This window comes from Apteryx rowi, unplaced genomic scaffold (assembly GCF_003343035.1).
Source record: "Apteryx rowi isolate R43461 unplaced genomic scaffold, aptRow1 scaffold_653, whole genome shotgun sequence".
NCBI lineage: Eukaryota > Metazoa > Chordata > Aves > Apterygiformes > Apterygidae > Apteryx > Apteryx rowi.
In genome coordinates, this window is record NW_020450931.1 from 100,724 (window position 1) to 112,035 (window position 11,312).

At 63.2% G+C, this 11,312-nt stretch overlaps 1 protein-coding gene across 1 annotated transcript; it reads right to left on the reverse strand.

The window, feature by feature from the left end:
• Positions 1-1,703: 1,703 nt before the first annotated feature.
• On the reverse strand, positions 1,704-11,306 carry CALB2 (calbindin 2). Its single transcript, XM_026084902.1, has 11 exons — positions 11,224-11,306; positions 6,966-7,042; positions 6,447-6,536; positions 6,089-6,169; positions 4,727-4,783; positions 4,486-4,563; positions 4,322-4,377; positions 3,311-3,350; positions 3,164-3,217; positions 2,500-2,571; positions 1,704-2,181 (listed from the first exon to the last, which is right to left on the reverse strand). The coding sequence occupies exons 3-11, from the start codon at positions 6,504-6,506 to the stop codon at positions 2,065-2,067; spliced, it is 615 nt and encodes a 204-aa protein (XP_025940687.1). The 5' UTR covers positions 6,507-6,536; positions 6,966-7,042; positions 11,224-11,306; the 3' UTR covers positions 1,704-2,064.
• Between the last annotated feature and the right edge of the window lie 6 nt (positions 11,307-11,312).

Here is an 11,312-nt window from a genome sequence, read left to right on the forward strand (position 1 = left end):
CTGGCCGGCTTGCTGCCCTGGGGATGATCACGTGGGGTACGTGTGTACGTCAGTGTCCCCAGCAGCCGGCCCTTGTGCCCTTACGGTGACACCGAAATGCGGATGCGACTGTTTTGCAGCACAAGGTACCATGCCTCTCTGCTGGTCTCAAGGGTGGCAGAGAGACAAGGGACCATAAGACATCCCTGCTGGCCAAATGTCCTGCTGGCAGCAAACCCCAAGCCTGGTTTCATACAGCTCGAGGCCCTTGGGGAGGGGTTTTTCTGTGTGGGACTGTGGTCTGAGGGTCTGCGTAAAGCTATTCCTGCAGGGCAGCTGTTTGTAACGTCTCCTTTCACCCTTCCTTGCCCCAAGATGAATTTTCTAGGCCCAGAGGGGACTGGGTCTGGCTGTGGTCTTTCCCCTTTCACTGCTGTCCCTCTGCAGCAGGCTCAGGCGTTAGGGTAGGTCAAGGCAATGATTCAGTAACTTCTCTTTCCTTAGGTCAAATGTGCCAAGGGGTCATTTTTTTTTTACCTCTGTCCATACCAGGGACTTGTCCTCAGAAGACACCTTCACCATCCTTGCCGTTGAGGATGGCAGTGTTTGCCCAGGATGGTGGCATACGCTGCAGGTCCAAGGAGAGGCCCCAGGGAGCCCAGGACAGCCTTTCCACCCTCCCAGGCTCTCCAGACCCACTGCTTCGCTTCTCTCCCAGCTTACTGGGAGTGTAAGGACCCCATGCATGGGCAGGGCCTCAGTGCAGCTGCTGCCACGTTGGGTGCCAGGGAGATGCTCGTGGGTCCACCTTCCCTGCATTTTTAAAGCTTTTCTGTACATCGATTTGGGTGCCGTTGCTGCACTCATGCGTGGCTCAGCAGAGCACATGATGTTCCCAGCAAAGGCTGTCGCTTCAGCCTTTATTCGGGATCGGCTCAGGCACATTTGGGATGGAGGGCTCAGCACTAATGAACAAAGTTTCACCAGGGATGGCTCTGCCCTCCTGCCACCGCCCGGGGTTTCTGATCTACTCCTGGCAGTTTTTTTCCCCTGCACCATCGATAACAGCTCAATTAGTCTCAGCAGAGCTCATTGGCTTTCTGAAAAGCCGAGAAAGTCAGCAGATGTCTCCATCAGCTTTGTTTCTACTCATGTCTCTCTTTGCTGCTGTCCGAGAGCTCCCCATCCACCAGCTGCACCACCAGCAGCCAGCACCTGCTGAGCCGGAGGCTTTAAGCCTCTCTGTGCTGCAGTCGGAGCACGTTGGGAAGACAAGAGAAGATGACAGCTCATGGAAAGGTAAAGGAGATAAATAAGTGTATCTATCATTAGAGAAGCATCTCCTATATCCCATCCTGCTACAGCTATATGCTGTGTATTGACCTAATAGCTTAAACCACGGGACAGACCCACAAAAGAGGGCAGAGCGCTCCGGGCCATCCACCTCTCTGGAGGAGGCCGATGGCTGAGAGCACAAGCAGGCAGGGGGCCCAGGGGGCCCCACAGCACCCCGGCGAAGGGCTTGGCCACGCACGTGCCTGGCTGGAGGAGGCGAATGAGCCCAGGTGCAGCGCGGGGTCTGGTAGCAGTACTTGAGTTTATTTGTAAACTGTTCTTTGGTAAACAATAAGAACGCAAAAGAGACCAAACGAACGAGAAGACACCCCCCCCCCCAAAAAGAAAAAAAAAAAAGAAAAAACCCAAACCAACCAGCCCGATGGGGAAAATAAAAGTTCACTCCAGTGGCAGGGATTTTAACAGGAAAACAAACTACRGCAGACTCTGGAGAGAGGAGGAAACCCAAGAAGAGCTGCACTAGCGCCCTATGCAATGCGTAACAGTGACGAAGGGGCCGCGGGCAGACGGGGCCATGCAGCGCCCTCCCCCCGCGGCGGGCAGGGGCCGGGCCCCGGGCAGAAGCGGGTGGGCGAACGCCAGCGGAGGGCACGGCGAGGTGGGCGCAGAGCTCCCGGCCAGCACCGTGGCGGCGATTGCTCCCCTCTTTGCGCTCTCTTTTGGCGCAGTGATGGGGGTGAAGTGGGGGGGGACCAGGGAAGAGGAAGAGGAGAGGGAGCGCAGGGGACCCTACATGGGGGGCTCGCTGCAGAGCACAATTTCCAGTTCCTTGCGGTAGAGTTTGCCCCCGTCGGAGAGGTTCATGATGCTCTTTCTGTAGTTGGTGAGTTGCTGGATGTTCATCTCCTGCAAGGAGTGGGGCCATGGGGGCTGTATCGGTGAGGGGCTGCGCACCCCCATTTCCCCACGCGCTGCCTTGGCCCTAGGCTCCAGCAGAGCCCCAGCACCCTGGGTGTCCCCTGTGGGTGCTGCGGCGTCTCCCCTGCTCCAGCACGGCTTCCCCGCTCCCTCCGAGGGCTGGAGAAGGGCCTGGGAGGTGCGAGCTCCCACCTGGCTCTCCAGGGGCCTGAGCAAGGTTTTAGCAACCCCCTGCAAAGCCCGAACACGGTCCGGGGAGCCGGAGGGGTGTGCGGGCTCCCTCCCGCCCGGCCCTTCCCCACTTACTTTCTTGTTCTTCTCGTACAGGTCTTTCAAAAGCGCGTCCAGCTCGTTCTCGTCAATGAAGCCGCTCCCGTCCTGGCCAGTGATGGAGGGACGTGAGCACAGGGAAGGACACGTGCCTGGGGAGCCCACCCCCGGCAGCAGCATCCGGATCCCCACAGCCACCCCGCTCGGGACGGGCATGGGTGCAGAGGGCTGCTGGATGCAGCTGGGGTCCCTGCCCTGGCAACTTGTCTGCCCCCAGCACCAGCACTCCTTCCCTGCATTGGAGCAGGGAATTGATCCAAAGACTTATTTTGATGAGCTATTTTTGGCTGGAGCAGTTTCCCAGGCTTCAAGTTATCCCCAGCCCCATGGAAGGGATGAGAAAACTCCTAGGAGAGACCTGGAAAGCAGGTGACCCTCAGCGGAGCCTCCCCAAAACATCTTCCACATCCCAGCAATGTAGGGATGCAGGAGATGACGGCTCTCCCAGGCCTGTGGGTCGCTCCGTTGGGGGCAGCCTGTTCCCAGCATGCTGGCAGTGAGGCTGGCGGCAGCTCCGAGCCAGAGCCGGTCGCCTGCATCCGGCCTTCCCCTCGCCACCAGCCCAGCGCCGAGGGCCCCCTCCCTGCCGTCAGCTCCACCAGGTTAATCCCCTTGTCTTCCTTTCCCACTGCCCTCCTACCTTATCGTAAAAGGCAAAGATAGCGTTGAATTCCTCCGACGACAACTTCATTCCCTGGCAAGAGAAACAGAAGTGAGGGAGGGCAAAGAGGCATGCTGCAAACAGGGAATAGGAATGATTTTTTTTTTTTTTTTTTTTTTTTTTTACCTGAAACTTAAGAAGGAAGTTTTCCTGCACAGGCAAAAGTCTGAAAAACAAGAAGGCCAGAGGATGAGCGGGAAGCAGCCAGGTCGCAGTGAGCTAGGTATCCCGAGGGACAGGAAACCGCTGCGGAGCGGGCACGCGACCGCAGCGCTGCTGCATCAGCCGCACACCCAGGGACGTGTCCGTGGGGCTCGGCGCTCTCTTAGGTGAGAGCCAACCCTGGCCAGACCCTCTGCTCCCAGCCACAGGTTCCCGCCTGGCACCAGCATTTCTGCAGCAAGAGTCAGATGAAGGAACTGATCTGGCCAAAAATTCATTTTTTTTTTCCTCCTCCTCCTTTCCCCAGGTTAGCTTTGAGCCAGATCGGTTCCCCGAGCCGATTCAGGCTGTGGCAGCGTGAACGAGAGCGCCAGGCTGCGGATGCGCCGGCGGGAGGCTGGACCAACGTGAACTTACAGCCGTTGGGGAACCGAGCGCGATTCGGGACTGACAAAGCAGAGAAGGGACTCGGTAGCTGCTGGCACCTAGAAATGCAGATAGCAGAAAGTTTTGGCCTTCTTCGTTAAAAAACACGGCTAAAGAGGCCAGATAGGAACCGCTGGCAGGGAAGGGTCTCTGCGGTTTCTTCTCCGCTGCTCTCCTTTGCCAGGAGACATCTGAAGTTGTAGGAATGCCCCATGTGACACTGCATTTGTAATGAAAAGTGCTGGTTTTTTTGAAGTCACAAGGATTTTTCATTTAGAAACATGAGCAAACCAAAGAGGAAAACCTGCTTTCCTCCGGCAGCCAGAGTGAAAACAAACTCTTAACAGATACGAATGTTTTGAGGTTTTTCCTCCCCACCACTTGCTTCTTTCGCTCCCCAAATCCCGGCAGCAGCGCTGATCTCGGGTGCAGAGGGGCAGCCCACTCTGCGGTCCCAAAGCCCCTTTTTGGAAGGAGGCATCCGAGGAGACATCCCCACCCCGCAGCCCCCGGCTCTGCTGGCAGTGAGCGGCGGGAGAGGGGTCTTACCGGGACATCTCCGAGAGGCACAGCTTCCCGTCCCCGTTCATGTCGAAAATCCGCAGCTGTGGGGACACGAGCGGCAGCCCGTTACCGACCGTCTCCTTCCTCCCTCCCTCCCTCCCGCGGCGGGGTGGGCAGAGGCAGGCGATTCGGGGCTCGCCCCCACTTACGATGGTCTGCGTGTACTCCTGCAGCTTCGGCTCGTCGTAGGGCCGGTTCGCCTTCTTCAGCAGGTCCGACAAGAAGCCCTGGCCGGAGAGCGACGCGTTGGCCGCGGCACGGTCCCGCCGGGCTGCCCCCGGGGTGGCTGAGCACCCTGCGGCGCCCCAGTGGGCGATGCCCCGCGGGGCCGGGAGCGGGCACCCGGTGCAGCCCCCCTGCCCGCGCCCCCCGCCCCGGCCCGCAGCCCACCTTGAGCTCGTTGGCCTCGATGTAGCCGCTGCGGTCCGTGTCGTACTTCCGCCAGGCCTGCGAAGGAGGCACCGCAAGCGTTCGCGGGGGGTTCTCCCCCCTCCTCGCCCCAACGCGGCCCCCTCCGAGCTCCCCCCGCCGCCCTGGCCCGAGGCAGGGCCGCGCCACGGCGCCCGCTTCGCCGCTGCACGCTCTCCCCGCAGAGGAGTTTCCCCCCCTGCAGAAACGCCCGGGGGCACCTCTCCCCCTCGGGGCCGGGAGCTTTCCCGGCCRGCGACACACAAACCGGCGGCTTTTGTCGGGCCGGGCGACGGTTGAGCGAGCGYGGGCGCACGCCGCGCCAGGAGTTCGAGCGCGTTATTGTCCTCGCTACGGCTTGCGGGGCAGGGCTTTAATATTTGATGGCATTTCCCCGAGGCGACAATAGCGTCCGCTTACCAGCCACCCTGCAACAGGCGCTCCTCTTTCCGCCTCCGATTTGGACGCGAGGTTCATTTTCCAAGCCCGGCTGGAAAGCCGCCCCCTCCCCGTACAGCGCTGCCTGGCAGCTGCCACCTCTCCCTCGCCCCCAGCGGCGTTTCGGTAACCACCAGCTCGGCAAGGATTTATCTGCCAGGCTTCCTGGGATCGGTTTTGCCCTATGCACATGGGCTTTGGGGTTTCCACATCCCTCTGACGGAGGCAACGGATGCAGGGATGGCTCCTCTTGCCTCCAAAACACAGCCAGCCCTAGCGTGGAGCATGGCTGGGAGGGCCAGCACAGCCCATTTATGCAGGACACTAAGGACAGACCGCCCGGGTCATCCTGGAGGGGGAATTTATGGAAAAAGCTATCGGTTCTGGCAGCTCACCTCGATCCGGAGACCGGGATGAAATGCCCAGCTGCTCTGAAAGGTGCTGGGACAGCTCTGAGGACTGGAGAAGCTCATCTCATTCCTGCTCTCCACCCAAAACCGGCACTGTTCACACATGGGTCTCTCACGCCACCTTCCTGTGCTTCCCCTCCTCTTTCCCACCGTAACAAAGTTAGTTTAAATCAATTAAAGCCCCTCGCGGTCAAGACCCTCTGCTGCAAGGCGGATGTCTGCAGCGGCTCTGCTTGCTCCCGTGGAGGAGAGCGGGCAAGCCGGGTTCAGGGGGGGACCAGGCCAGGCTTTCCCAGGCACTGACACCAAATTGGAGCCTAAGGTTTGGGGGAGACTGGGGAGAGTTTGGGAAACTCCTGCCCTGAGCCTGGCTGCTGCTCGTTTGTCCGCAGCAGAGCCAGGCACCAGGACTTCAGGGACCAAAACGGGCTCAAGAACCTGTGGCTGGAGACGGTGTGAGGGCAGCAAGAGCCCGGGCGCAGCCAGCCCCGCTCACCTCCATGAACTCTGAGCTGGAGCCGACGTGCTGGCGGAAACACAGCAGGAAGTTCTCCTCCGTGGGCAGGATCTGAGCCAGCTGCGGGGGACAGTGAGCATCAGTGGGACGAGGACCCAGGTCCCCGGCACGCTCCGGCGGCTCCCCACCACGAGCCCATCACGCACACAAGCTTCTCCCACTCCCCCATATGGGGATTTCTACTTGTTCATGTTACCCCAAAGAAATCACTGCCCCCACCGAGCTTTGCCTGGGCATCTCCTCCCGCCATCCGCGGCCACCCCGGACGCTGGGAACGCCAAAGGCAACACRCCAGCCCTGCAGCCCCATCCGGTCCCCCGGGGCCGGCGCGACTCACCTCCGCCATCTCGATTTTGCCATCCGCGTTTTTGTCGTACTTGTGCATGAACTCCTTCATCTTCTCGCCAAAGTTGTCGTTCTTGGAGTCCTGCCRGCAAAGAGCGGGGACGGGAGTCAGCTGGGCTTACCCCCGCGGACGCCCCGGCAGATCCGAGCCGCCTCTCCCATCCCCGATATTTTTAATTCGAGCCTGTTCCCGCTGACCTGGCGGCACGCAAGTCCCTTCCCTGCCCACGGGGCCTCGCGGGCATGGATAACCCCCGGGAGCCGGGGCTTTGGGAGCCTCCGTCGCTGCCGGCCTTGTGGCAGGGACGCCAGCACGGGCCGCCCTCAGCTCGGCAGCGGCGGGAAGGTCCCGGGGAGACGCCTGGCCGGGGCACGCGGACGAGACACATGCTCACGGCTTGCCGAAGCCAGGGAGGCTCATCAGGGCCATTCCCAAACGAGACGGCGCTGACGCGAGCCTGAAACCGCAGGCAGGAGGGATGCGGGCAGCAAAAGCAGGAGAGGGCCTTACCACGCCAGCCCCTTTCCTAGCGCTTTCCAGCTCCTGGAAGAAGTTTTCCAGCTCTTTGCCTTCGATGTAGCCGTTTCCTGGGGAGGAAGAAGAAACCCGAGGCGTTGGCGGGYGAGGGACGCTCCGGGGGGAGGCAGCGCGCGCGGCCTCCTCCGCGGCGAGGGCGGTCGCGGCAGGGAAGAGGCGCCGGCTGCCGCGAAGCGTTGCCCTGCCTTAACACCAGGCTGAGCCTTCTCCTTCCTTCGGAGGCAAGGAAAAMCCCCAGGCGCGCCCCGGCACCGCCACGCAAAGCCCGGCAGCGTCACCGCCACTGCGCATGGCCGCCAAAGAGCTGGCGGGACGCCTGTAGAGACGAGGACGCCCGGGGGCTGCGCCGTCGACGCGAGCGTTAAACACGGGTGGGGAGGCCGGGCAGCCGCCGTCCGTCCGCCCCGCGCAAGGCCGTTAGGGCTACGTGTCAGGATGTGGTTCCCGTGGCAACGGGGCCTGCTCTTCGCCTTAACGAAGCCGCCGCGACGAGTTTCCGTGCTGTCTCCTTCTCTTCCAAGCCCGCTTCATCGCCGCGCTTTCGCCCGTAGTCGCTCTTCCAAAGGTTGCCGCGCTCGGGGCGCTTTTCGGTGCTCCGGAGGTTTAGCGGGAGGAAGGTTCATCAAAGATTTAACGAAGCGCTCCCTCAGCGGCGGCTGTCGGTTCCTTTGAGCCCCGGGGGGTGACTGGAGCGGCCCAAAGCGGTGGCTGAGGGAGCGTGGCCAGGCCGCGTGGCCCAGCGTGGGGCCGGCCGTGCCACCACGTGTCCAGCTCAGCGGCACCAGAAGCTGCTGGAGACRTGGCCAGGCACCACAGCGTCCCTCGAGGAGGGTGTCGGGGCGGCGTCGGGTGCTGTTGGGAGTCCCCAAGGGGCTGCGCCTGCCCCCTCCGCGTGGCCGCCCCAGCGTGGGACGGCAGCCCCCTTCTCCCAATGCTTCGCTTTCCACCAGCTTCTGCCAGGCTCCTTGGTCCATCAGAGGGAACGGCTGTGGCACCTCCTTCGCGGCTGCCTTGGGAGGAAGTCAGGAGCACCGAGACGGAAACGAGCTTTTCCTCTTGGACACAGCCCCACTGCAAGGTAGAGCTGCAGGGACGGTGCTTTTGCGTCTGAGGGACAGCAGAAACCGGCTGATGTTGCCCTCTCCGTCCCCTCCTCTGCTACCCTCCATCCACCCATCCTCTCCCTGCCAGCTCCAAGCTACCCCAAGAGCATGAGGGGGCCAGAGCCAAAAGGCACCGAAACACCTGCTCTCTCCCCACATGCACCACTGACACTTCAACGTTTCCACCCTTATTTTATTCCCATGCTCGGATCCTATAAACTTCTTCTTGCATCCCCCAAGACACCTGCTCCCCTGGGCCCAGGGCACCCCAGTTTCGGGTACGGGGCAGCCAGTGACTGCTCCCCACAGCTCTGCCCGAGCACCCGCCTCTGCCCATGGCATCCAGCCTCTCCCCAGGGGGTTACGGGCGCCCTGGGCACGGAGACGGCGTGACCACCCCAAGGAGATCTTGGGCCGGGCCAAGGCACGCAGCTCCCCAGCAGCATTATCCTTCCTCCTCTTTCACAGCAAAGGGTGCCGGAGAGCCACAAGCACCTTTGAATTTAGTCGAAAAACCAGCAATAGGGAAAGAGCTGGAGGAAGAAGAACCCAAACAGATACTGTTGCCGGGAGCTTGATTTCCCCCAAAGCGAGCAGCAAGCAGGACAGGTCTGACCTGCTGTCCGCAGGGGCAGCACTATGCCGAGAGGCATCTCGGGAGAGCTACGGCCGCTCCGTACGGCTGCRCCGCTGACCCGGGAGCCTCCCCGCATTGCGGAGCCCGCTGCCGCACTCTGCCTCATCCCGGATTTGCCCAAGYGCCTCGTTCAGAGCCGCAGTCCCCGGAATGGCCGTGCTCCTGCCGAAGTGTCGCAGCCTGCCGGAGCCTGCGTCCGGGCTACGGTCGCTGCCATCGGTAGCTACAAAGCACGCGGGGTCGGGTGCCTCCTTCTGCAGCACCTGCAAAATGGGTTTGTGGGACCCTCCGAAGGACCAGCCAGAGGCATCATGGCAAAGCTGGTGCCCCCCCCCGGCARGGGCACCCCGAGCACATCCCCTGAGCTGACCTGGCTGCTGGCAAAGCGAGGTCTTCATCACCTTGTCCTCCTCGTGGAGGAAAGCCCTCTCTGCTACCCAGCAGCTCAGCGAGTTGCCAGGGCTGCTATTTCCCCAGCTGCCCAAATCCCCGTGTGCCACTTGCTCTCCAAAAAGCCCTAGGAACAGCTCACATGAGCCCCAGGCAAACTCTGCTTCCGGGCCCGGAGAAGGAGCTGGGACACTTGGAAGCGGTGCCCTTGGCGAGGACCGGGGGCAACTGGTGCTGCAAAGCCAGGCCGGGGAGAGGCAGGGCGCAGCCTTCGGCACCAGGCCGGGCGAGCAGATCTTCTCCACACCCGTGGCGGACAGAGTGGGAAGAACCGCTTCGCCTGTGCCGAGGAGACATCTCGCTGGCACAGAGGGTTTTGAGGACAAGCTGGAGCACGGAGCAGTTTGGGGCTCGGACCCCGAGGGGAACGACACCCTCTCCCTGCCTCGGGGCTGCCGGCCAAGCGGGGGTCTGGAGATGACGGAGCACATCCGAGAGCGTGGCAGGAAAGACAGAGTGTCCCCTGCTGGGGACGTTTCCTTTCCCGAGAGCTATCCCTGCAGCGGGGACAGCCAGCCGCGCACGGCAGCTCGCTGAGGACGGCGGCAGCGCTCGGAGCCGCTGCAGCCTGCTTGGACTCCCCCGCCGATGCTCGACAGCACGGTCCGTCCCCTGGGTGCTGCAGGAGGGGCCGGGACRCCCGGCCGGGAGGATTACACAGCACCCAACAGGCTGAGCGCCGGCTCCAGCCGCCGGGGACGCCGCGTGACACAGCTCCCGGGAGGGCTCGTTCCCTTCCCTGCTGCCCGACCGGCCTCTGCGAGAGCCCCAGCCCCTTCCCTCGCCGAGCAGCCCTGGAGGCACAAGGATGGACAAGAGCTTTCCAAGGGCTGGTTTCCCCAGGGAGCCCCAGCTGAGCCAGCTTCGCAGCACCAGAGGAAATTGCGCTGAAAAACTATTTTTCCAGCAAAGTGGKTTTTTTTTGGTGCGATTTTTTTCCCCTCCCTTTTCTCAACAAGGGGCAAACACAGCCGCTCTCCCAGCTCCAGCACGGACCCTTGGCTGGGATGGGCACAGAGCAGAAGAGCCCAGGCTAGTCCTTGCTAAGCAGCCTCTTTCAAAGTGCGGGGACTGATCCTGATCTTGGTTTTGGGGCCCATCTGGAGCTGCCTCAGAGGACACCCACCGCACAGCCCCATTGCCCACCCTGGGTGCAGCTGCAAAGTGGCAGCCAGCGTGCCCAGCCGGCACCGTGCCGTCTGCACAGGGTGGAGGAGAGGTCCCCGTGGGGGACGTGGCTGTGGCGTCCCCCYGGCACAGAGCTCTCCGTCCAGTGGGGCTCGGGAGCCCCGGGAGAGCCTGTTCCCCACCCCGCTCTGGGCGACGGACACCCCCTCCGTCATCCCCTGCCTCCAGGGGACGGCACGTCCCCAGGGTCCAGCCTGCATCTGCGCTGTCCCCCAGGCCTGCGGGCAACCCGGGCATGAGCGAAGGGCCCCCACCGAGGTGGTGGATGGAGGGGAGCAGAGGCTGCAGCCCCGCTGCTGTGAGCCCCACGGAGGGCCCCCAGCAGGATAGCAGGGACGTCCCCCAGCAAACTGGGGGGAAACTGGGCTGGTGGCCCCGCTTTGCTTTGAGCCGGGGCGCCCCGGGAAGGGCAGCCCCCCCCCCCCGGGCTGCAGCCTGCTCTCACCCCCTGCCCCCGGCACGGCTTGGGGCTGCCGGCGGCTCCGGGAGACACCCAGCCCTCGGGGGTGGAAGGGCAGAGGGGAGACCCACGCCGTGCCCGGGCTCGGCATCCCGCGGCCGGAGGGGGGGGGTCCCGGCTGGGAGCCGGTCCCGGGGGTCCACTATCCCCCCGGTCCCGGGGCACTAACCCCCCTCCGGGGCCGGGCATGCCCCCGACGGGGCTCTCCGCATCCCTCCGCTGCGGCCGCGGGACCCCGCGGCTCCGAYGGCGCCCGCGGTCCCGCCGCTCGCGGGGATGCTCAGCGCCGTGCCCGCTCCGCCGGGGCGCGGCGGCGATTTGGGGGGGGGGGTGGCAACGGGGCGAATCTAGGTGTGTCCCCCCCSCGCCACGCCGCGCCGCGCCGGCACTGACCGTCGGCGTCGAAGTGTTTCCAGACGTCGAGGAACTGCGAGGCGGTGAGCTCGGCCAGGTGGAGGTGCGGGGCTGCCTGCTGGCCGGCC